The following is a 26,492-nucleotide window of genomic DNA, read 5'->3' as shown; positions in this document are numbered from 1 at the left end:
CAGGTTTACAGCTGGTCCCGGGATGCTGCTCTTATAGGAACCCTGCAGAGACTAGACCGACCCACAGAGGATCAGTGGAACACCTCTCCCACATTACAATTCATTAAGAATAAACATAACAATGAATTTGTGACTCAATAAAACCCCACTGGTCAATACATATTGTATAGACAGATTCACCTTCACATTTAAGAGCTACGGCAAACTAGAAACAAAGAGAAACTGAATAGCTAGCAAACTAAAATATAAATGAAATATTTTAATAGAATATAAGGTTAAATTGTAATATCGTTTGAGTGTCTATGTGAGGAGAGGTGTCCATCTGTGATGCTCAGCCTAATGAACCATGAAAGACTGTCGTAATTTACACACCGAAGAGAAACACTTGGTTGATGAAGAAAGGAGACACGTGTGAATAGATCAGTTTTAATAATAGTTCTGTTTGAAATCATGTACACGCGTTAAACAAAATCAAGTCAAATCATGGACATTCTTAATCCCTCACCATTAACATGTTTCCTTTAAACAATCTTATAATATAATTGTCCACTGCCACACACACACACACACACACACAGACACTCATACCAAGAGAAAACACACACACTTGCTTTCGAAGACTACAATATCATGTCATATTTAGTGTGTACTTCAAGCCGAGGGGAGCAACAGCATTGCTTTGTTGAACTCCTTCAGTTAAATGAGATGAAGGAGCAGGGCTTCTTTTGATCAGAGGGACGATGCATAATGAGGAGCTCCGCCTACAGTCTGACATGGGATCATCAGAACGCTGTATTGGGGAACCCAGAACCCATCAGAGCTGTCCTCCCCATTCCCTTGACCCCTGCACAAAAAAACAACGCTGGGCGGAGAGGTGGGGGGCTACAGGAAAGAACCTGATTGATGAGTAGCACTCAGCCCAACAGCACACTGCCCCACACTAACTCACACGAATATAATAATGGAATGAATGAGGAGCATTAGAGAGAAGTGTGTGTGTGTGCGTGTGCGTGTGCGTGTGTGTGTGTGTGTGTGTGTCCTTCTGTCCACACTTTATATTATAATACACTAAATAAGAGAAAGAAAGAGGCACACACAAGCACAGCAAACCGGCTGCGTCCCGCGGGCAGGAAACAACATATGGACAGACTAACAAGAAGAAAAAAAAAAGAAAGGTACAAGCCAAAGTAATCACACTCAACTAAAAGCAAACTCGCTTACAAATCGAACAACATGTTTTCTAAGCCTCTCTCTCCACGGCCTTCAACACGGTGAAGCCTTTTGTCAGAGCAGTCGGTGGATCAGTACAAAATGCTTTGGTTTGGACCCAAAATAAAGAGTTTACAGCAGAGATGACTTGCAGGTGATTGTTCACACGATGAATAGAGGATTCATTGTTGCGACGCGGCAACAGGATCATGCAAGCAGAGGGAGAGCTCAGCTTTAACGCTCGTCCCTCATCACAATGAGAGGGACAGAAGCGACAAACAAAACATGATTCATAATGTGAGAGCTTTTCAAACGGAGGACAGCCCAGCGTGAAAAGCACTCATCAAGGGGAGATGAAAAGAAGGGGTCCGTGGAGGGGGGGGGGGGGGGGGCAGAACCACTTCTCTCACTCACGGAGCTCGGGTCACGACCCCTGTGGTCTATCCACTGCGGGCTCTGCAGTAAAGAGGGGGGTGTGTGGGTGTGGGTGCGTGTGTGTGTGGTGTGTGTGTTTGTGTGTGTGGTGTGGTGTGGTCAGTTCTTGAGCGCCGCCTCGTAGCACTGGAACACACACTGGGACACCTCGGCCGCCCGGCACTTCAGAGACACCTGGGGGGGAGGGGGGGGGCAGACAGTTAGCATCAGGACACAACTGGTTTATTATTATCATTAGCAGAGTGCCAGTAAGCAGCAACATGGAGTCCACGTTCACAGGGAGGGTCCGCTCACCGCCTCCTTGTCCAGAGCTCCTGGTGGGGTCCAGACTAGGTCTGGTCCTCACTAGGGTTGAGCACCGAAACTCGGTTCCAGTAGGGAACCGGTTCCGACGTAAACGGTTGTAACGAGATCGAATAAGAACACACATTTCGGTTCCTCATAACGGTGCCTGACGTTTTCTAACGCCCCCTGCCCCGCCCCCATGGTGTTGCTGCGTCAACTTGCGTTAGTGCTGGGCGCTATACCGGTTCTCACTGAATAACGGTGTGTATTTTCGTTAGGATATGATTTTTTAATATAGCCTACCGCCATACCGGTGTATTTGATTACACAACGTTCGGAACGCGGAGCTGCGCGACACTGTTTCAGACGGGACCCCTTCTCAATGTTGCGGTAAACACGCATGGTACGACTACGACTTTCTTTATAGGTCCATGACTGCGAGGCGTGGTATTTCAGGCCAACTGGTAAAAGAGTGTGTCACGGCTTTCAAACATATAAACCATAAAGCCTATGGGCGCCTCGAGACTCGGGACGGACTTGTGTGTGCCGTTTCGTTTTTTTAAGTACCGGTTTAAGAACCGTTTTAGCACCGGAACCGTTTGAAAAGTACCGAGTAGGCACCGGTATCGGATAAAACCCAAACGATACCCATCCCTAGTCCTCACCGGACCTGGTCAGGTCCTCACCGGGCCGGGAGCCAGGAGGAGGCCTCCTCCTGGCTTCCGGCCCAGTGAGGACCAGACCAGGTCCGGGCCTCCTCCCGGGTCCCGGCCCAGACCTGGTCCTTAGCATCAGCAACACGACTGAAGTACAACAATGAAAAACACAGTGCTGCTGTAACCACAGTCAAGGTGGGTTCAGCATCTTAAAAGGGTAAAGGTAATTTCATGAACAGCCAGATGAAGAGCAGACTGGTGTTTCGGTCGGTGGGCAGGTGTAACCACGGAAACACAGCATAGAGAGCCAATCAAACTCAAATCACAAGTGGTCATCGGAGAATCGCTTGAGAGAGAGAGAGAGAGAGAGAGACAGCTGGTGTGACCGCCGAAGATCCCCGTTCCACCATCTGATCCATGATGTAGACAGGTACCAGGAGGTCTGAGTCCTCCTGGGCCCAAGTGATCCCAGACCACGCCGCGCGCCGACAGACCCCTCAGTCTTTATGCGGAGCCACTCGCCTCGTGACGTTAACTTCACGTCTAAATCTGGTGGAACTTCAGGTCGCTTGGAAACTAATGCAATAATGACATTGGGAAATGGTTCGGCAAATGCACCATGCAACTGCCCCCTCAGTTTGTGCTATACTTCCAGAAGAGTACAATTTTGTAAGAATTAGCAATAAAACGGCAGTGAAAGCAGGTTATCCTGTCGGCTAGTCCCTCGACAGCCGTACGTCTCGCCTCCTGGGTCTCATGTCGACTAACAGAGAACTGCTTCAGGATTAGACAACCATTCATTAGCGGCAAGATTATAGCCAAACGTGTTCATGGTATACGTATTCATGGGGTAGAACCCTCTACAGCAAAGCTGCCGTTCCTGCATCCAGCAGAACTGTAAAGGGACTTAATAGAGGGTACAGATTTGTGTAGATCTGAAAGCAAAAATATTATGAAAACCAGACAGCTGGAATTCACAGATTGAAAACTGTAATTTGCACTAACATTAATGCTAAGAAACTTGTCTCAGACAAATTTGTTATGTTATGTTATTAAACCATTTATATTGGAAAGCACCAGAGCCCCACTAGAAACCCTGATCAATGTTTTTTATTATTTGTTATCGTTTTTTCTACAGAGAAAATGATGCCATGAACATCCAAGATAGATTTATAACCATAGCATTATTATTTTGCCATTTTCACTACACTACATATTATAGCTTGTTGTTTTGGGGGAGATGTTTGCAAATGATATTGGTAATGGCTGTTTGAGAGACGGGGAGGAAGATCCAGGCTAACCCAGTCCGGTACAGACAATTCTTCAGCTAGCTACCTAACCAGAAACTATACCTACCTAGCCTAGCGTCTTAGAGTACCATATTAAGCGCTATATAAATTTAATTTATTATTATTATTATTATTATTACCTAACCACAAACTATACAAGCTAGCTACCTAACCAGAAACTATGCAAGCTAGCTACCTAACCAGAAACTATAAAAGCTAGCTACCTAACAAGAAACATTTGTTTTTTGAACATGAACTTCTACTTACAGAATATGAAGGGCCATACCATTGGCACATATACTGCATAAACACAGAGGCAAAGCGTTTTCTGACTCACCAGATATTCAATAACAGATATTTCACTCACTGTCAAATTTTCAAGCAGCGCTGGGTAATGATAAACTTGTCGCTGTCGACTCAGTCAGCCTGTGACTGATCTTGTCAACAAAACAAGCAGAGCGCAAACCAACACTTATATATATATGATAAGTGTTATATGAGATCATTAATGCTCGAGACCGCAGGGAAATAATAAATGTTTTGAAATACTCTGTGGAAACGGAGGATAGAGGGAAACGGAAGTGTGGATAAAAACCTGGTGAGAGAGTGATGTGGAGGACAAAGAGTCTGTCTTCATCTCTCCCCACACACGCAACGCACGCCCACACCCGCCACATCACTACAACACCATGCAATCACACAACCGTTGCTCATCCCCTGCCAACCAATCAGACTCCAGCTCTGGCTGGGATCATGACCCAGAGTGCGTGCGTGTGTCTGTCGCTCACCGTGTAGGTGGGGCTACCGGTCTGAACGCGGAGCTCCGTCAGCACACAGATGCCGTTGGTGAGCTTCATGGACTGGTAGAGCATGTCCTGGCCCTCCACCGTGCGCTTGGCGATGGTGAACACGTTGCTGCCCTGCAGCTTGTTGGAGGCAGCGTCTGTCATTAGGAGGAGAACCCACACAATCCCAAGGTACAATGAGGAAAACGCCAAGACACAAGAGTCACCATGAGGTTAATGGTAAAGGACTTGATGGACAACCCACACATTATATGTGAAATTTAAAATAATATTAGCATTGGTCTTAAAAAAGTTAAAGTGTCTGATTAGCAAAGTTAACCGATGAGAATAACAGGTAAGAACCGACGCTGCTCCTAAGCTTCGCTCAGCCAGCGCTGCAGAGCAGACGCTGACCTCCTCTCGAGCCCAGACTCCTCCCCTGCACTACACTGATGTCTGCAGAGGGGAGGGCAGGACATACTGATGGCATGGTGAACGCCCAGCAGAGATATCAGGACGTCTCTGGAACGCAAGCAGCCTGACATGTGGAGTCACAATATTAGAGATGGACGGCGGCGAGTTCACACCAAACCAGCTTCATGAGTCACCATGCGACACGTCCTCGTTGTCCGCTCGGAGCCAGCAGCTGAGAGCCAGCAGCTGAGAGCCGGCAGCGCTGAGCGGACAACGTGTTAGAGCTGCGGTGCTGCGTTGAGAGGCGGCATTGTGCTTCATCCTCCTCCTCCTCACCAGAGTTGAGATGGCAGTCGTTAATTTGGAACTGGGCCTCGTTCTCGTTGGGGATGTCTTTCCAGGTGGCCAGGAACACCTGGCGGTCTGCAGACCACAGAGAAACAGAACGAAGTTCATGACCAAACTCCTCTCTCCCCTGAAAGGTGCTGAAGTAACATTTAACAGATATACAGTTTGAGTGACTTGTTAGAAATGCCAAAGCCATCCACGGGCTTTTAGCGAGTGAAACTCTCCAGGAGATAGCGGCTAGAGTTGACTACGGCTGCCTCTGTATGAGATTAGATAGAAGGCATTTGTGGTTGCATCTCTTGCCTGATTGGTGCGGGAATTAATCTTGCCTGTCAACGACTTTTGCTCACAGTGTCATCATAGCGGGACGACACATGAGTGAACGCAATACAGGAGGGAGGGCCAGAGCGGGAGGTGTGTGGGTCAGTGTGGCGTCTTTTTAGTTTAACATTCTACTTTTCTCTTTCTGCTCCCTCTCCCTAGAACTCTAATTCTATCTGCAGCATCTTCAAGGCAAGCAAAGCAAAACGCCTAAAAATAACACAATTGATAGACTCCCTGTGAGATCACTCTAATTAGGGTATATAATGTTTCAGTGTAAACAACCATTTAAACTCATTTAAATGTTGGCTGAAAATACGCTTGCTTTGCAAAACTGAAAAGGTTAACCGAACACTGAAATTAAAATCATCATTGGGAACCCACCGAATCCATCCAACCCTTGGGCAATTATATATGATTAGAAAATTAGAGGCAGGTGTTTCATAAAGTATGCGACAAAAATCAGCATGGGCACTCGCACGTGGCATCTGTTTGAATTAATTACAGAAGGCAACTTACAGCCCAAACGGCTAGGCAATTAATGAGCCGTTTGCATGAGGATAAGTGACCTTCGGCTGGATCGTTATATGTTGCTATTATGGCTGAGACAATACGCTGTGTTGCAGCAGTGGTGACGTCTTTCTCAGAATCCTTGAGACTTGATGACTAAAGTGACCCGCGTCAAGAGTCTCTTACACATAGGGACGGTCCCTATGAAAGAGGGTAGAGAGAAGGACGAGACTGCAGAGGTTTCGATGGCGTCAGAGTACTTGGGAGGGCAGCGGGAGGGAGGGAGGGAGGGAGGGGGACACTGACGGCCAGCACTCACCCATCTTCCCGTCCTCCACAAACAGCATGCTGATGGGGTACTGGCAGCTGAAGTAGAAGACGTCAATGTTGTTCTTAACCGCCACCTGAGGAGGGGGATTTGATTGGAGGAGGAGGAGGACAAACAAGAGGGATAAATCATGAGCAGCTGTCCAGGAGTCATTACTCTGCCAGGGCTCTTTGAGGACAGCTGCTGCTAAAGTCACACTGAACAAGTGGGGGGGGGGGGCCTTGACGGCTGGACAGACCCAGACACCTCATTTCATCCATCAACTTGCTCCCCCTTTCCCTTCACCACATGTCCTCCATGCTGAAAGAAGCTGCATTTGTCCCACAATGCTTTGCCCCATCGTCTCTAAAATGCCATCAAGATACGGAGGCTCAGGAACACCTCTTCCCCGAGGGGTCAGCCGCTGATAGCCATCAGGTGGAAGTGTTTAGGGTTCAGAGAGAGCAGGGCCCTGCAGGGGATCTGAATCATTCATGTGCCGGGCTTGGCAGCGGCCGCAACAGGGCCCAGTCAAATGAGACCAGTCACACTCATTTAGACCTCACTCTGATCGTATTGAGAAGAACGGCCATCATCCAAAATGAACAATATAATGTACGTCTTTGGGTCCATCTTAAGTTGAAAACATGAAATACATTCTTCCAATGCTGTTCAATTCATACAAGTAGGGGACCAGAGCTCTAGACAACACAGTAGTGTTGACAGGGTAGTGGGTCCAGGTCAGGTCTGTCGATAGGGACGGGCCGATGTTTGATTCTATCGACTGTTGACGATAGATGGATTCCATCGTCTCAAGTTGCAGAGGAAAGGTTGGTTTTTTCTTTTTATTTATTGCCTGAGAAACAGTGCTGTGTGCTGTCTACTTTTACAGCTTAAAAAGTACATACAATTTAATTAGAGCTGTCAAGCGATTAAAATATTTAATCGTGATTAATCACATTAATGTCATAGTTAACTCACGATTAATCGCAAATTATTTTTCTATGCTAAATATCCCTTGATTTTTTTGTCCCATAATTCTTCTCATTTTAATTATCTTATCAACATGGTGAAGTGCATCGGCTTGCCTTGTGCAAATGATTTTTATTGATAACAACATTGGCATATACTGATCAAAACAGGACGATACAAAAAAAGAGCCTATAGTGCAATTAAACGACTGCTTTGAACAAATGTCATTTGAACATAGCAGTCAGGCTACTGCTTCTGTGTTTTGAGCCGAAGAAAAACATTTTTTTTTTTTGTTTTAAATAAAACAATTGCGTTAATCGCGCGATATTTTTTTAACGCCGTTAAAATTGGTTTGCGTTAACGCCGTTAATAACGCGTTTAACTAACAGCTCTAAATTTAATTTAAGTTAACTGGCACAGGTGGAAACGCACTCTGTAGCGCTGAGTGCGCTACAGAGTGCTCACTCACTGCTACGAGAGGAGAGGCTTTTTTGTAGCTTGAAACCTACTGGTCTGCGCGCACGTGAAAGGCACGAGCAGACTGCATGTGACTTTGAAAAACTTTGTGTGTCTGTGTGTGTTTTAAGATAATGGCGGAGCCATTGCGTGTGTGTGTGTCTAAGCCGCGTTTACATGGACACGTCTGACTTCTATTCCCATCATGCAATCCGAATGTACTGTATATATGGCATTTACAAAAGTGGTAAGCGTACGTCCGTATGTCTCTTGCGCACAACCGTTATGTTGGTCTAAGGGATACATTATATTATACATTATTCCGCTTATTACATGGCTCCTTGCCAAAACAAAAAGATATCTTCACACGGTGCGTCTTTTTACAATTACCATTCCTAGTGTTGATCAGCAGAGAAATATTCAGCCAAATACATTGACGTCGCTTAGCAACCGGACATGCTGGGGTTGATAAGTTCCAGGACTACTTGCGGAGTGCTAAGAAAGACGTGGATCAGGCATTTGATCATTTTTTATTCCGATTGTGCTTCCACTTCTAATCGGAACAGAAGTGTCTATGTAAACACGGCTATGTCGCGGAGAAATTGCGTGTGTGTGTGCCTGAACGCCCTCACACTCTGGGGTCAACGGAAATCAATGAGAGCAACGGAAAACTATGCCGATAAGAAACTAAAACTTTGATTCTGAAAAAAGTATAAAAGCTATCGAAATTTCGTTTAGATATTATTGAAGATACAAGTGTGTAGATTTGTCCAATGGTTTGAACGAAGGTAAACGGTTGAACGGGGACGTAATCGGACGATGGAAGCTTGTTGACGATCGCCCAACCCTAATAGGGACTAAACCTTCCATCATTACAGGAGTCATTTCAAATCTTGACGATATACATCACATTGATACATTTTCTGTCAATTCTATGAAGAAAATGTGTATCCAGAATAACCACAAATGCCTCATGATTACTTTTTAATAATCCCATCCACTAAAGTCACCCACACCGTAGTGTTATACTAGCCTGGTTCTACCAGACTCTCGTATTTCATTTCATTTGCACAGAGAGTCTGGATCTACTCAATTGACTAACGTTAACTCACTTGAAGGCGGGTGTCTGTTGAAGTTTAAAACTATTGGATCTGCCCAGTGCCAATCTGGATCTGCCATAACCAATCGCTAACGTCCGGCCGGGAATTACCTTTGCGCGCAGGATGTAAACAAACCAAACACTGTGCGTGAAGATGTTCGTCAACGAGAGCTGACTTTAACGTCAGTGATCTCAGCCACTCCCTCGGTTCGCTGATTGGATGCAGAAAATTTGGATGGAGAAAACCCACTAACATACCGCAGACCCAGACGTAGTAGTGAAGGGAAATGAAAATTGAGCGGAAGTACTTAGGTTGGAGGAGCAGACTAGTGTTATACTTAGAAGCCCAACCCTCTCTCTGAAGACTCTCTTGACCCTTGTTCTACCTCAGACTGTTGCGGACGATCGTTCCGCACTAATTAACCCCCCCCCCCCCCCCCCCATCTCAGCCCAGGCCTCTGCTCTCGTCCTCTTAACTGATCGGCTTTGTGTCCAAACAGCAGCCAGACCCACGGTCTTATGTGATACAGACACCCCGTGAAACTAGGAGCCGTCTGATCTCCGATCATCTCCTTCCCCGTCTGCTGGCCTTGGCAGCAGCAGGTGTTGAGGACATGGGGTGGACAGGAGGCTGCCCCGCGTCAGGAGCAGGTGTTGAGGACATGGGGTGGAAAGGAGGCTGGCCCGCGTCAGGAGCAGCGATACAGTCTGTACTCATTACACAGGTTCACACTAGGTCACAGTGACTCCTCAGAGCCTCAAGCTCCATCAGCGGGTTTAGAATCATGCAAGGATTAGGATGGTGCAAAACTGGCACCTCCCTTTCACTTAAACCTCGAACACACAAAATAAAACCCCTTTTTGACACACGGATCCTGTTCAAATAGAGCTTGTGTTCGATGAAGAGCCGACATTCTTACAGAAGACACCACAGCTACATTCCACACTGAGCCTCCTTGTCCAGTAGGTATAGAAGATACAATGTCCTTTGGCAGCGACAACAAACGTCTGCTCATACTCGCGTCATGGAACTCCATCAGTCAACTAGACTTTACATTCATGACTACATATACTTTAATTAACAATTTGATTACCTTTTGTGTAACTTTTACCCCCCGAGGGAAATCCCTTGCATGAAAATGAATATATGAAATCCAAATCTATTTCATCTGGATTCTCTTTAAACTCTGGTCCCAACAGTACAGCAAGTACCTGGAGGTTATTAAGAGGCTCCATCCTAACAGTACCTGGAGGTTATTAAGAGGCTCCATCCTAACAGTACCTGGAGGTTATTAAGAGGCTCCATCCTAACAGTACCTGGAGGTTATTCAGAGGCTCCATCCTAACAGTACCTGGAGGTTATTAAGAGGCTCCATCCTAACAGTACCTGGAGGTTATTAAGAGGCTCCATCCTAACAGTACCTGGAGGTTATTCAGAGGCTCCATCTTCATGACGGGTCCCCCGTTGTTCAGGGGGAGGCTGACGTCGATGGTCTGGTTTGGGCTGAGCGGCGTGGGGACCTGGAGGGGGCCGGCAGGAGCCAGACCGAAGCTAGGAGACATCATCGTAGCGTAAGCATTAGCATGTAGCTATCTCACCACAAGTCACTGATTCCCTCAGCTATTGTCAGCAGACCTACCAGCCGTCACTTGAGATGGACTTGCATGAGGAATTCTAGCAGGTGATTTCTGAAGGGGATTATAGTAGCGGGAATCTTTTTCTCCTCTTTTAAGCAGAAGGAAGTGAAAAGGATCCAAGTTGGAAGGATGCTCCAGCCATGAAGGCGTTTTGTTCATTTTAAAAGCCAACATGCTGCGATGAGTCAGAATCTAGACCCACGGGGGACCAATGAAAAGGCTCTGCTTGGCCTCACCTGTTTCTGTTGAACTGGATGGCGAAGTCCGTCATGACACTCATGGCCTTGTTGGTGAGGGTCATCTCCATCTGGATCACCCCCGCACGCCGGGCGAACGTGCCCATGATCTCCAGACCCTTACCCTTCATGGCTGGGAGCCACAACTACACACACGCACACACACAAACAAACACACACACCTTAATCCCTTATCGCCATGCCAGCCCCGCCGGCTCTTCAAAGGAGGTCAGTCAGGCTCGACTTCAGGCAGACTTACCGTCTTCGGAGGGACAAAGGTTCCCATGGGCATCCCCACGCCACCCCCTAGGTCAAACAGGTCCCCCAGACCACCCCCCACCGGGGCGTTCAGGGAGGACGGCATCACGGCCGCAGGAGCCCCGAACCCAGAGCCCATCTGTAGGACACACACGCGCGCGCGCGTTAGCGTGGAAACACATTTTTCATGTAACGGTGAATCTAAGCATCAGACAGGATGACTTACGGAAGGACTCCCCCCAATGTCTCCGCCGAGCTGGAGAGCAACAGGAGAACAGGAAAGAAAGGAGAAAGCACAAGGACGGGTTAGAGATTACCGGGAGGAACATCCTGCAGAGTGTGAGGAGGACAGAGGAGGAGGAGGCCGATGGAGGAGAGAATCCCTTTCGGTTGTCAGTGATTAATGGCAGGAGTCTGGTCGGGTCTGGAGGCTAATGGCTGAGGGAAGAGGAGGCTAGTGGAGGGTCTGCATTAAATAAATGAGTAGAGTACCCTTTCTCAGTTCACCCATGGTAGCAGATGCCTTCAGAAGCCCCTGATGTACTCATGGTAGCGCTGAGGGATGCTGTTTAGTGTAGCCTAATAGGAGACCCACTCCTTTAACAAGTGGCTCCACTGAGCATCACATCTGAACCAGGAATCTTCCTGACCAGTGCATTGGATATGTAATGCTACAAAACATGTCATCACTAAACAGAAGTGAACCAAATGCCAGAAGTAGAAATTCGCACGCAAATAATAAATAATTACACGAGTCAGCCATCTGTATCTGCTAATTAGCACACCAAGTGCTACAGCTAATAAGGGACATCAGCTGGTTCAGGGCATGGAAGCATGGGTACTACACAGAGCCGCGTGGCTTCCATCAGTGTTCCTGCTGCTCACTAGCCTGGAGCTGCTCGTTATTCTCGGGATGGAGTCGATCGCTAGCCTGGAGTCGCTTCCTAGCCAGGAGGAGCTAGCTGCTCACTAGTCTGGTGCTGGAGCCACTCACTAGCCTACAGCTGGCTGATCACTAGTCTGGAGGAGCTAGCTGCTCACTAGTCTGGCGCTGGAGCCACTCACTAGCCTACATCTGGCTGATCACTAGTCTGGAGGAGCTAGCTGCTCACTAGGCTGGTAAACAGGGGAGCTACTGGGTGGGACTGAGGAGGTGCGGCGGGGTGAGGGAGGTCATAGCGAGGGGGGGGGGGGGGGGGGGGGGCTCCTCTAGAGTGGGCTCGCCTGTAGTGCCGGGCCGGGGGCCAGCTCGGTGGGGCTGTAATCTGGGGACGACGGGCTCGAGTGCGAGAACCGCAGGGACTGAGGTGTGTCCGCCCCCCTGGGCATTTGTGGCGAATACTGAAGCGCGCGCGCACACGCACACGCACACACACACACACACACACACGTTATGAGGAAAACGTCCTTGTCACAGTACGTGCAGGGGATTGGCTTATCTGGTGAAAGCTATGGAAACATCTGGGCACACAGAGACATTATGGGACAGCGTGAAGAGATGTGATCTATGGGGATGTTACATGTTCACGTGTTATGAGTTACCGGTTCAGACTCATCGCCCATCTGCTGGTGCAGCATAAGGAGTGGAAGGAAACAGACCAGTCAACCTCATGCACCCCATGAACATCGTTATCGTTCACACACTTGGAAGGTTTATTCATGCTTCAGTACCAACAACTAAGAAGGTTTGGACTTTCCAGAAAAGCTTGAGGAACAAACACAGAATACCGGCTGAAAACATTGATATTGCTCACATCGTTTGTATTCCTCTTATTAAGGCAAAACAAACAACGTTTAAACGGTATCCCTGATCCATCGTAGGCTGGCTTTCACATCATGAACATTCTGATAAAACGCTTAGTCTAGTTCAATGGATACGTTCCAGGCTGTTCTGACCGAAGCACTAAGCCAGAGACACCTGGAGCAGGTGTAGCAGCTGGAGCTAAACCACATGACACGAGCGAGAGCGGGAGCGGACATAGGGCGAAACAAGAAGAAAGAAAGAAGGAACAAGAGACAGGGGAGTGAGCAGGGATCCCCCACCACCTACCAGGCTGTCCAGTCCTCCCCCCAGCAGATCCATGCCTCCCATCGGCATGGGGGGTCCGGGGGGGGCGCCGGCGGTGGAGGTGGGGGGTGTCAGGTCCAGGTTCAGCAGGTCTCCCAGCAGGTCTCCCTGGGAGGGGATGACGGCGGCGGGGGCCTCGGTGGCCCCGGGGGCCCCACCAGTGTCCTGGCTCTCAGAGCTCTCTCCGCTGGGGGGGGGCAGTTTGATTAATACAGAGTTAGGAGCCGCTTTAATGGAGATTCATGCCATCAATGACTTATCATATGATGAAGTTATTTATATTTCTAATGCTTATGATATGAATCGCATTCATCTAATATTCATTATAATATATTACTGATTCAAGAATAATCATACTGAAATAAGCCCCTCACTTTATCACAATGCTTTTGTAATGACAGATTAAAGCCCCATTTAAAGCAAAGGAAGTTTCAGTTCAATCTTTAACAGCGGGTAAAGGGCCTGAGCCCTGAGAGGCAGCAGCTGCTGCCTCTCAGCTACCTTCACCACTCAAAGCCTGGAGATCAAGGGAAAGGCCCCCAAAATGACCCAGTGACTGAGTGACAGAGACTGAGTAAGTGGGAGAAAGAGTGACTGAGTGAGAGAATGTGTGCTTGTGACATAGAGAGTGAGTGCGAGTGACCGCAATCGAGTGTGAGTGACTGAATGTGACTGACTGTGAGTGTGACTGAGTCAGTGAGCGAGACTGAGTGAGTGACTCACGATCCACTGCGGATGGGGATCCTCTTGTGCTGCACGCCGCGGCTGCCCTCCACGAAGGCGCTGGGGGGCTTGTGGTAGACGGAGGCCAGGGTGCCGATGTGGCAGATGAGCTCCTCCAGCAGGGTGGGCTCGATGAGGTCCGTCTCCTCCGAGATGAGGGGCTTCTCCGCAAGCACCACTTCCTTGGCTGCCACGGGGTCCGTGGACAGCAGGCGCCAGTAGATGTAGCCGCGGTCCCTCAGGTCCGGGTTGTCCGAGTCCTGCACACGTTTGGCACATGAGGCTCATGAGCACATGAAGGACATGGGCCCATGAATGACATGAACGACATGAGGCTCATGTGCTAAGGAGCACAAATAAACGTAGGCATTAAGACCAATGCTGTGTCGGAAATCGCGCACTTACGTAAGTGCACTTACATTGAGTGCACTTCATTATCCCTACAGTACACTTACTTATGGGCGCAGTGCTCTCATTTCTACAGTGCACTGTCAAAACAGCCTTCGCCAACTACCGGAAATGAGTTTGCAGTTTGACGGTTCTTCTTCGTTTTCTGCTTGATCATTTCCGTTAGTCGCCTGTATTAGCGATCTAGCAGTATTCACGTTAACGTTCTTGATACCAACTGATTACAGAATTAACACCATGAAAACACTGGTCGGATGCGGTCTAAAACATTGTAGTTGTACTGAAAAACAAACCAAATATGTGTAATTTTACTTATTTGCAGAGCACGTCGGTCTCAAATGATACAATGTCCTCCATTTTCAGATTTGAAATTCCCGCCACCTAGACAAGATGGCGGCCGTTGAGGGTGGAAAGAATCCATCGGTCCACACTCAAGTTTTAGATCGTTTTGAGTGCGCCACTAAGGTACTTCCAGTGCACTGCGTTTTGGCACACTCTCCGTTTTTGCGCAAAGTGTACTCAAAAAAGTAAGTGCAAGTATAGAAGGGCGCGATTTCAGACACAGCACAAGGTTTACTTTGGATATTCCAAGAAAAACATTAGCATCTGTCCCGAAGCAAACTCGTGCTTTGGGCCTAAATCTTTGATGCTCAGATAAAGCCACTTTCTAAAAGGGAAAGCGCTGTGGGTTAATACTGCATGGAGCAGAGATTTCTAGTTTGAAGCTCAGATAAAACCACAGCCTAAAGCGCTGTGGGTTAATACTGCATGCAGCTCTGGTTTGTAGCAGCAGGGTTTCCAGGCAACACCGGCAGACCGAGTGTGTAATCACTCTGCGGACACCTGGGGGAGGCACGCATCCAACAGGAGATGCTGAGGAGACAAGTTAGAGGAGGAGTGTGTTTCTGGAACACGTACTGGGCTTTCCTCGAGAGAAGGAAAGCCCAGATAAAGGCGATAGATTCCACCTAGCCTCGCAGTGTTGTGATGCGGTTTGTGCGTGTGCGGTCACCTGCGTGGCCAGGCTGAGGACCTGCTGCACCAGCTCCTGGGTCTCGGTGGGTTTCTTCAGGAACAGTTTGACGATGGCAGTCAGGAGCTGCAGCTGAACCTGGAGGAGCCCATGGAGACAAGGTTAGAGTTTATCAGGGTTTGAGTTTATCAGGGTCAGAGTTCATCAACGCAAGAGCAAGGGTTAGGGTTAGAGCGACCTCATCGACTTTAGAGCGACTTTAGAGCGACCTCATCGACGTTAGAGCGACCTCATCGACTTTAGAGCGACCTCATCGACGTAAGGGCGACCTCATCGACGTAAGGGCGACCTCATCGACGTAAGGGCGACCTCATCGACGTAAGGGCGACCTCATCGACGTAAGGGCGACCTCATCGACGTTAGAGCGACCTCATCGACGTTAGAGCGACCTCATCGACGTTAGAGCGACCTCATCGACGTTAGAGCGACCTCTTCGACGTTAAACGAAGGTTAGGATTAGATCGAGCTCCTCAAAGCATTCCTCAACCTGCTCTGCCTTCCTGACCTGCCGCTGCTGTATTCTTGACAAAAAGACCAATTGTGAAAAGCATCAAATAAAGATCCTCCAGCGTTCTGCTTGGGACTTAGGTGTGATGTCGCTTGTGGAATGAAACCAATTATCTATGACCCGAGAGCACAAGAAAATAAAAATAAAAAAACGCTGGGTAGAAAGATATGCAGTGGGACTTTAAGCTTACAGAAAAAAAGAAAAAGATAATTCAATGTAATTGAAGTTACAAATATGAATCCTAACATTGCCAAGCTTAGTTAGCTCCTGGCTGTCATGACAACATTACTCATGGTAGAATTAAGCTAAATGATTAACAAGGAATTTATAGACCCGTTTAAAGCAATTTTCAGACTTATGCAGTGCTAAAGGATCAAAATAATATTCATAGCTGCAATCTGTAATTAGGATGAATCATTGTTTTCAGTTCTACATACATAAAAAAGTAATAGATTCCATGAACCAGAGCCATCTTATTGCCCTGAGATAACATTATCAATCGCCCAAAAATGATAATCCTATAAACCCAAACCCGGCAGACTGTCTAATGAACACATGGCATGGAGCTTTCCTAGTACTCCTCAATGGGCTTCAGAGTGCCTCCGTGTACGTCCTGTAGTCCCAGCACCCATCAGAGACGGTCACAAGGCCATCATTTCTCTTGCTAAAGCCTGTGCCACACACCACCTCCAGGCCAGTGGGGGAGCGATGTGAAGTCGCTCCAGTTGGGCAGACAGGTGACACGCTGGCCTAATGCTGTCAGCCCAGTTCTTTTTACTTTGTTAAGGTGTCACAACATTATGGGAGAATGCACTCTCGTGAGACGCCGACTTTGTAATACTTTGTAAATCTAGTATGGTCATTGTGTACAAGTGATTTTGAATCTGCAATGCAAATCCAAAGTAAGCCACTTGCGTTCACAAATCAGAGGTGAGCTAGTGAAGGTCCTACCTGCGTGCTCTCGTCGTGGAAGCCCTCCAGGAAGCTCTCCAGCAGCTCGTCGGCGTTGTCGATGCGCTCAGCGTACTCCCCCACGATCCAGATCATGGCGGCCCGGGCCTCGGGCTCGTCCAGGGAGTCCAGGTTCTCACAGAGAGTGGCGATCACACTCTCGTACCTGGCGCCGCACAGAGGAAACACTGTTAGCGTTATACGTTATACTAGAATGTCCTTCTCCAGCGGACCGAAGTATGGTTTCATCTAGTACGGATCGCTCCCAGCTCATTGCTGCAAGGGCATCAGGGCATCCATCTTCTCCCTGATTACTTCAGGGATCCATCATGCCTATCAGTCACAGGTGCGTGAAATGCAACACTTCAATGGTGAATAAATGGAGGGAGATGGGGGGCATTTTTTGTATTGTTTCGATTCAAAAACTTGCTTGCTTTCTTGCTTGATAACTCTTGAACCTGATGGCAGCCTCAATAACGAAAGGCTTCGACCATTCAAAAGCTTTAAGAGACTGAATCTGAGCATCTTTGGGCACCGGTTGTAGTTCACAAATAGTCGTATTAATCTGGATCGGTAATGCCTATAGCTCAGCCCTGGTCGCTCTGAAGCTTAATTTGTCACAGACTGAGCCCACAGTAAGCAGGTCTCCAAACTTTGGCCACTACTTCACTCACAGGGCCGCCCTCATTTGGGGTCAAAGTTAAGTCCAAGACAGATGTCCATGTCTTACTAAAATATAGAGCTGTCAGTTAAACGCGTTATTAACGGCGTTAACGCAAACCAAATTTAACGACGTTAAAAAATTTATCGCGCGATTAATGCAATTATTGTATTTACAAAAAAAAAAAAAAAGATTTTTTTTTTTTTTTCCTTGGCTCAAAACAAAGAAGCAGTAGCCTGACTGCTATGCTCAAATGACATTTGTTCAAAGCAGTCGTTTAATTGCACTATAGGCTCTTTTTTTGTATCGTCCTGTTTTGATCAGTATATGCCAATGTTGTCATCAATAAAAAATCATTTGCACAAGGCAAGCCGATGCACTTCACCATGTTGATAAGAGAATTAAAATGAGAAGAATTATGGGACAAAAAAATCAAAGGATATTTAGCATAGAAAAATAATTTGCGATTAATCACGATTAATCGTGAGTTAATTATGACATTAATGCAATTAATCACGATTAAATATTTTAATCACTTGACAGCTCTATATATTCATGGATTTAAAAATATTAAATTCATTCAGGACTAAAACTAAGTGACCAAGGGAAATTTGGAAACTGTGTCTAAAGAGCAGTGGAGCTCCCCCTGGCCAGCGGTTGACGTTAATGTCCGTGTCTGAGATGAGTTCAACTTATGAGAAACTTAAAATATAACGCCATAATGGTGCTAAGTGTTGCAATTTCATAATCAAAATCACTTTAATGTTCACTAAGAATTTCTAACAACTATTTCTTATCATGGGGACAGCACGCCCCCCACTTTACTACAACTAAAAAGGGAGCGGTTTGTCCGTTCTGGGCTACTGTAGAAACATCTCGGTGCAACATGGCCGCCTCCTTGGTAGAGGAACTGCTCCCCATGTACATACAGGGAGCATCTTCCTCATGCAAAGGTAACGAAAACATCCCCTCAAGGGAATGTACACTTATTTAAATTAAGTGTTAAAATATTAGTTTCAATTTCCACCAAGTCCGTTCTGCTAGATGCCACTCAATTCTACACGCCGCACCTTTAATAGGAAGTCAATTATCTTTGGGAGCATTAAAGAGCTGTAACAAAAATAGTTCATCCCTCTAAGTAGTTTAGTGCCATGAGGCATGTAGACTCAAACGTTAATTAATTTACAGACCAATCGGGAGCCATTATTATGATTTATTTTATAAATAATATTTTAAAGATCTGTGAACATGAATAATATGAAGCCTGAATTCCGTAGTGTTAAGGACATTGCAGTAAAACTCAGCTAGACATTCCAACGATTGAATGTTCTTGGTCTACAAAAATTGTTTGCTTGCGTTTCAGGGCCAAAGTCAGAGAATGTTGTGAAGCCGATATCCTGAGACAGTGGGGCTGATCACAAAGGGAGGATGGTTAAAGTATAATATGGAACATTCCGCTTTGAAATAACAAAAAAGTCTAGCCTTATCTTGTATATTTAGTGAGTTGTGTACCAACATTAGCCCTACTGTTTCTACAATGATCATCCCAGAGGATTCTGTAGTTAAGGTAACGCAGTGTTTCGTTTCGACGTATTATCTTACCCGCTAACTTCCGGGGAAACAAGAAACGTCTCCGTGGAGACTTTATATATCGATGTGATGTTTCAACAGCGATCTAGCTTACTAGGCTGCGCTTCTGTGACCAGTGTCTCATGGTATACTAAAGTCAAAACACTACAACAATGCTCAACATGCTTCTAACATCAACTTGTACGGTGATCTTGATCACGCCCATCGGCGCTGGGCCACCCCATGGTTGAATCCACCGCCACATAACGTTTTCTACGGCAGTATGGCTAGATTACTCCTTTAACGGCCAGTGACGTTACATATTAACCGTAACAAAGAGAGACCCCTAGTGGCACAATGCTTGAAATACACCTTTAAGTAGAACCACTTGTGAAAGAAAATTGAATACTAATAAATACATTAAATAGCATAAAGGATGAAGGATTACGGCTAGTGGGAACTCCATTAGAAGAGCTGACTCTTCTGGCGCTGGGTAGGTGAGTAATCATCACCTGGGATTCTAATTATTGTAATCAAGCTTCAGCAAAATGGCAGTTCTGTGGGGTTCAACATCTAAGCTAATAAACATTACCAACTTCCAACATTAATATAAGCAACCACCGACTTCTCTCAGAGGTCTTATGGTGGATTTGGAAGCCGAATTGAGCTGGGGGTGGGGGGGGGGGGGCAAGTCATGTTCTGTCATGTTTATACAAATTAAAAAAGAAACATGGTGATTATCATTTTTGCTGGGAAAACGATTAAAACCAGCTTCACAGAAAGTGTTCGCCACAAACAGTGTTGCTGCAAGTAGAAAAAACACTGAGAATAAATCAAGATGTGTAAGGTTGACGTTGAGGGGACGATGAAGGGAAGGGAATGTCCTATCCCTTCATTCATATACAATTGGCATCATGTAAGTGATGCCAAGCTACACTGTCATGGATCTGAAACGACTGTCGGTTTCTCAGTAGCAGCCCCTAACTAGCGGTTCTCTTGGGCAGGAGACCTACTTGTTGGGGTACTTGCGGAAGATGTCCTTGATGACGACGATGGCCTCCTGCACTACGTAGTTGACCTTGGTCTGGATGAGGTCCAGCAGCGTGCTGACGCAGCGCTCCGCAGATTGCTGACAGACGGGAGTTTGAAAAGAGAGCTGGTCATTTGCTAGGACGATATGCTGCTATATTTCACTGTGTTGCTCCAATGTCAACAGTGCGGAGGCCAACATTCTCCACCAAGTCAACAGCGTACACCATGTGATGCTCACCTCTACTTTGATGGCACAGCGGCCAATGGCTCGGACAGCTTTGCGTACAAAGTCCACGTCCACCTCTGTGGCGTACTCCTTCAGCTCTGCCAGCACCTAGAGCAGCACAGACAGGGTCAACGTTACATCCACCTCTGGTGTACTAGAGCAGCAAAGACAGGGTCAACAGTCTCAGGCCGCTATGTCTTTAAATGATCCACAGATGGGTTCTTGCGGGTTAAACATGTGTTGCAGTCCCAAAGATGATGATGTCTGATGTCTGGACAGACACGGTTACCTGGGCGATGTTGGCCTGTGAGGCGAGGCGGATCATGATGTCCAACTTCTCCAACTTGACATAGATGGGGTCGTTGTACTTGACGAAGAACACCTTCATCTCGTGCTTCAGGATCTCCGGCCTACGGGGCAGCGGGTCAACGTTAGTCATCTTCCATTAGACCATGATCAGAACCAACACAGAAGGGATCCGAACTGAAGCCATTTGAAAACGTGATCAATGCTGGCTTTAGTTTACTAAATATAATATTTGGTTGCTTTCTGGTACAGATTACCCCGATAATCAAGCAATGAGAGATACAAGCCTGATTGAGGCTCAACAACGACAGCACCCTGCTGTGGTAAAGGGTATGTGGTCCTACCGTTTCTGCACGATGAGGTTGATGTTCCTGAGGGCCACATACTGCAGCTCGGGCTCCGCTGACAGCAGCGTGACCAGCGGCGGGGCCAGCTTCTTCAGCAGCGTGCCGTAGTAGTCCAGGTCCTTGGGCAGCATCTCCATGAACTTCATCAGGACCTTCACCGCCGACAGCACCACTGCAGAGTTGGCGTGGGACAGCCGGGGGGTGACCCGCTCACAGATGCTGGGAGCAGGAGGAGGGAGAGACGTAAGGGGTATGCACTGCCTTCAGCTTTCAAATCGCAGTATTAAATGCTTACAAGAAATACATTGATTTTAAAGTAACAACATTCACCAGTTCTTTACAATTCTATTGACTTGATTATTCGTCGGCAAAAATGGAATTATCCGGCCCAATAATTAGTGTCCTAAAAGCCGACATAATAGGAAGCCAACTTGAGGGGATCCTTCCAGAGCTTAGGGTTTGATCTAGGGCTGCTCGATTATGGGAAAAACAAAATCATAAACACGATTATTTTGGTCAATATTCGATTAATCGCCCAGCTCTAGTTTGACCACTTGTTGTCGTATCCCGTCCCCTTACCTCTGGGACTCGCGGTCGTCGCGTGGCGTGTAGTTGGCCAGGCAGTCCAGGATGAAGATCTGGCCCCACTCCGTACACTCGTTGAGCGCGGTCAGCAGCTTGTTGATGGATTGGGGGTTGAGGTCCAGCAGGTTGCTGTTGGGGTGGGACTCTGCGATCTCCGAGAGCGCCGCCACAGCGTTGGCCACCACCTGACAGGAGGGAGGAATGTGAAGGTGTGCTGACAGCGGGGTTACACTGCCCTGCTAGATCCTGACGCCTCAGGGAAGGCTGACAGCATCTAGGTCTGAACCATACGACACAATACCACTATAAATGAGACCAAATTATGGAGGATTATGTGGAGAGCTAGGGTTATGGTTTGGGGCTAAGCCTAACTCTATATGGATTTTAATTAAGCTTTAGTTCTTCACTTCCCATCCAAGACCGGGTGCGTGGCACTTGTAACATGCTTCACTAACACACACCCACTGAGAACCTATGAGTTCCAGTCATCCATCAAGCAACGATTTTAGCTATTAGGCTGAATTAAGCTGTCTGGCGGGCTCTGTGTACTGACTGCCTGCAGGTTTCACTGGATGTCTGGTTGCCTGACTGGCTGCGTGCATGCCCTACCGGCCGCCCGCTGGGAGCCTCACCATGGGGTTGGAGTCGGAGATGAGGTCCTTGAGAGTGTCTAGGAAGCCCTGGTCCTCCACCAGCTGGGCGTTGATGTCGTGCAGCTTGGCCACGCACACGGCAGCCGTCTTGCGGACGTAGGGGTCCTCGTCCTTCAGACACTTCCTCAGCGGCTCACACAGGTACTCTGTGATCTTGTCCACGCGGATGCAGCCCATGGTGCGCACGGCCAGGGCCCGGATGAGGGGGTTGGGGTCCTCGCAGTCCTGAGGAGAGGGTTGACAATGAGGAGAGAGAGCTATTCTCCATGGAGCATATAAACAGTGACCGATTAATAATAATATAGATATTCCAAAGCCCTCAAAGGGAGATAAAGGGTTTTATTTAGGATTAAGAAATGCTATATGTTAAAATGAGAACTATTACATTTTTCCACTAGAACTCGTCAGATCTCAGTGACAGTTGTTTAAATCCCTCTGGAGAGACGTTACCTTCACGAAGGTGTTGACGGCCATGATGGCCATGTCTGGCTGGCTCTTGGCGTAATTCATCAGGTAGAGGTACACCAGCTTCTTCAGCTCCAGGTTGTCTGTCTGCATGCAGTTCACCACATCTGGGAACAGGGCGCTGTGACAGAGTGTTGGACTTCATTCTCTGCAACACACTCCACACTGACCACATTCAGCCCTAGCATTCTGCTACCTTTACAATACAGCAACGGACACCTTTCATTTGATATGCAGACATCCTGCAGCACCTCTCTGCTCACCTCACATCTTTACCAACGGTCATGGACGCGATCACCTTCTTCACGGCCTCCTTCTTCTTCTCCTTCTTATCGCTGTTCAGCTCTGCCTTGAGCTCGAAGATCTCCCCTGAGAAGTGAAGCAAAGTGTTGGGTTAAGGGTTATAGGCCACAGAGGAGGAAAGATTGAGCATCAAAGCTACAGCAGTACAACAAAGTATTGGGTGTTGACGCTTAACGTACAAACTATAGTGATTCAACAAACTGCATCAACACGCAGAGTTAAACAAACTATATCGTATGCAGTCCTCTTCACTTATGTATTAATCCTTATTATTCTATTCTATGTTGGTCGATTTGGATTGCCACATATTTGTACAGCCTAGGTATCAAGAGGTTAGGACAAATACTAAACGTTGGAACATCGCCCACCGAGATCAGCAGGGCAGTTGAATTTGTGAGTCCAAAACCTCAAAATAAACTTCAATATGGCCTAGGCTACTATTCTCCCACTAGATCTAAGTCGTAGTTCTGTGGTCAAATTGGAGACTTTCTCTACATTGGCTAAGGTCGGGAATTACTCGACACAGCCACAACCACACCTACACGCACAGTAAAGGATCAGAGCAGAATAAATATTTGTACATGTTGAATAATATCCATTTATATATAGGTTTCACCATCTAACTGAATTGTGTGACTCAGAGGAATGTAAGGGCTTTATGTTTCAAAACATGGTTTGAGTCATTCGTTTGGGTGGGCAGTATATCTATCTTTTAATGGCAGCTCTATGAACCAGATTCAGAGGCAAGTTTGTACAGAGGGCCAGCAGGGCAGCTAATTCTCCGACGGTAATTCTCGAGGTATTTAATCTGCTTTAGACCAGAGCAGCTGCTTATAGTGTTAGACACAATAACACGTTCCAACATAAATGAAAAAATGGTTTTTTTGTGTTAATCCCAATGGGGCGGTCTAACTGAAGGATAGCTGGCTTCTGCAGCACGATTCGCTAGACAAACTTAGCAGGCGTAGTTTTCTGGGAGCATGACAATTTAATGCTTCCCACATAAGAACTACAAATCGCTACAGCATGGAGATCAGATTACCAGAACGCAGCGGCATAATCAATTATTGATTGCATACCGGCTAGAAAACACAACCCATATATACTGGCTAATGCCTCCATACCTTTCTTGGTAGTCGTGAAGTACTTGGAGTCAGTCATCTTGGATCCAAATTGTCGGTTCTCCTACAATAAGAGAGCAAATAAGAACAGAGAATTAGAGATGTTTTTCACACGGGTAACAGGAAACCTTGAAGCGCTGGCAGAGGCAGAACGAAAGGGCTTCCTGCCTGCTCCTGGCTCTCTTCAGTGATTCATTCAAAACACCAAACTTCTGAGCATCAGCATTTTGCATATCACCCTCGGTCCGGGATCACCACCCGTCCCTGGTCCTTACACAGCAGCATGGGTTTCCTGTTATGAGCCTATCCTAGACTAGAGCTTAAAGAGAAAAATGCTGTAAATGTTCTTGATGAATTTAGAGCATCGTTGAATAACCAATGGTAATTCAATTTCCTTTCTCCTCCATGGGAGTATGGGCTGCCTCAATTGCAAGCAGCAAGCATATTTTACAAATAGCTTGTAAATGACTCCACTAAACACGTTTAAAAGGACTTGTGATGTGGTGGTCCCCAGTCTGGTCCCCTCCCAGGCTAGTATCCTCCCAGTCTATTCTGGTCCCCACAGTCCAGTACGGTCCCCTCCCAGTCTAGTCCGGTCCGATACCCTCCCAGTCTAGTCTGGTCCCCACAGTCTAGTCTGGTCCCCACGGTCTAGTCTGGTCCCCACGGTCTAGTCTGGTCCCCACGGTGTAGTCTGGTCCCCACGGTCTAGTCTGGTCCCCACGGTCTAGTCTGGTCCCCACGGTCTAGTCTGGTCCCCACAGTCCAGTCCCGTAACCTCCCAGTCTAGTATGGTCCCCCCATTGTGTTCTCTAGTCCGGTACCCGGCCTAGACCACGGGAGTCATCTCCCATTGGCAAATTTTACAACATAATAAACAACAGTGTTGCTCATTTTAAATGCAAAGAATGATACGTTTTCCAACGCTGGAGCATTTGTATTCTATTTAAGTGTTTAGTTTCGTTCAGATTGGGAGATATGACTACAACCTGAAACGTTATTATAATATGACATTATGACAACAGGATTTGATGGCATTCATGAAGAACAATATATTCTATCGTTCATGCAAAACCATATATATTCTATCGTTCATGCAGATCCATATATATTCTATTATTCATGCAGAAAAATATATATTCTATCGTTCATGCAGAACCATATATATGCCATCTTCTCCCGCTGATCATTTGATGATCAACCAATGAATGAACCGTCTGTTAGCTGCGGTTATATCTTTATCGCTTTATATCTTCACAACAGGCTCCAGAGTCTCAGTATGACTACGAAGGAATCCCAGGTGAGGCATGTCGGTTATTATAAGTTAAACACTCCTGGTCTCTGGCTCGCCAGCAGGCTAACACGTCAGCTCCTAGCTAGGGTTAGCATCACAGCCTGTAGCTCGTCGTGGCTAGCTACAAACAAGAGGGCAGATTAATGCGATTCGTCTGAATTGTGCCGATAGCTAGGTTAACAGCTATTCCGTTTGATCGATTACTCACGCATAACTGATTGGCCCATTCCTGCATGTTTGAAGAATTGGGATAGCAGCTGCTGTAATGTAGCTTAGCAACTGTCAGTGTCAGCTAGCCCGGCGCTATGCTAAGTCTCCAGCGACAAAACTAAGACATGACCTTCCGAGTCGAGGCTTAAGGAAGCCCTCACCAGAACTGTTAAGCTCTTAATCTACCGGCCTATTTTGAACCCTACCTAGAAGACTTAAGGTACTCACGGGGGTTAAATGAACTCACAGGACACAGCTGGAAGAACAGCAGCAGAACGGCTCAGCAGAACGGCTCACCGCGGACAGTCTGACGCTCCTCCCTCAAACTCCACTTCCGGAAACTTTTTTCAATCACACCTGTAGTTCATCTAAGCTTCATTCATACCTGGAGTTCATCTGAGCTTCATTCACACTTCGAGTTCATCTGAGCTCCATTCACACCGGGAGTTCATCTGGGCTACATTCACACCTGGAGTCTATCTGAGCTTCACCACACCTGGAGTCCATCGGAACTTCAGCACACCTGGAGTTCTTCTGAGCTTCACCACACCTGGAGTTCACAGATCCATCCCGAGATAGAGGGGCGGTCAGAGTCCATCCTAGGTGCATTGCTGTGCAATAATCCAATAATAAAGGTGTATGATAGCTATAAAGGTGTATGATAGTTCGCCATGTATTATTTTGAGATCAACTACAGTCAGAAAAGCTAATTTAATACAGAGAGCTCTGTGTTGAAACTATATTGTGTTTAGCCGCTCATGAGCTAAAAATAGACCTGTAATCACCCCAATACAAGAGGAAAACCTGGTGT

General features: G+C 47.0%; 1 protein-coding gene across 6 annotated transcripts; it reads right to left on the bottom strand.

The window, feature by feature from the left end:
• Positions 1 to 410: 410 nt before the first annotated feature.
• On the bottom strand, positions 411 to 26,190 carry ap1b1 (adaptor related protein complex 1 subunit beta 1). Of its 6 annotated transcripts, none has more exons than XM_030359389.1 (24): positions 25,910 to 26,190; positions 24,181 to 24,241; positions 23,017 to 23,122; positions 22,739 to 22,874; positions 22,268 to 22,513; positions 21,630 to 21,820; positions 21,048 to 21,269; positions 20,687 to 20,807; positions 20,410 to 20,505; positions 20,153 to 20,268; positions 16,910 to 17,075; positions 15,430 to 15,528; positions 14,010 to 14,269; positions 13,269 to 13,473; positions 12,761 to 12,781; positions 12,443 to 12,559; positions 11,445 to 11,474; positions 11,220 to 11,357; positions 10,961 to 11,106; positions 10,509 to 10,638; positions 6,572 to 6,656; positions 5,410 to 5,496; positions 4,663 to 4,817; positions 411 to 1,818 (listed from the first exon to the last, which is right to left on the bottom strand). In XM_030359389.1, the coding sequence occupies exons 2-24, from the start codon at positions 24,215 to 24,217 to the stop codon at positions 1,744 to 1,746; spliced, it is 2,985 nt and encodes a 994-aa protein (XP_030215249.1). In that variant the 5' UTR covers positions 24,218 to 24,241; positions 25,910 to 26,190; the 3' UTR covers positions 411 to 1,743. The 6 variants fall into 6 exon arrangements, with proteins under 6 accessions (XP_030215249.1, XP_030215250.1, XP_030215248.1 ...); XM_030359390.1 differs by having other exon boundaries at positions 25,929 to 26,121; XM_030359388.1 differs by lacking the exon at positions 25,910 to 26,190 and adding an exon at positions 25,680 to 25,846.
• Positions 26,191 to 26,492: the final 302 nt, after the last annotated feature.

The sequence above is a fragment of the Gadus morhua genome, chromosome 6 (genome assembly GCF_902167405.1).
Source record: "Gadus morhua chromosome 6, gadMor3.0, whole genome shotgun sequence".
Lineage (NCBI taxonomy): Eukaryota > Metazoa > Chordata > Actinopteri > Gadiformes > Gadidae > Gadus > Gadus morhua.
Note: the sequence above shows the minus strand (reverse complement) of the source record. Positions and strands in the feature narration are given on the sequence as shown.

Excerpts from the sequence above, each read along its gene's own strand:
- ap1b1 (XM_030359388.1), bottom strand. The coding sequence starts at position 25,706 with ATGCAGGAATGGGCCAATCAGTTATGC. Across the intron at positions 20,808-21,047 it reads AACCTCATCGTGCAGAAACG|GCCGGAGATCCTGAAGCACG; the intron begins GTAGGACCACAT and ends GCTGCCCCGTAG. Across the intron at positions 11,475-12,442 it reads CCCCCGGCCCGGCACTACAG|CTCGGCGGAGACATTGGGGG; the intron begins GCGAGCCCACTC and ends GTTGCTCTCCAG.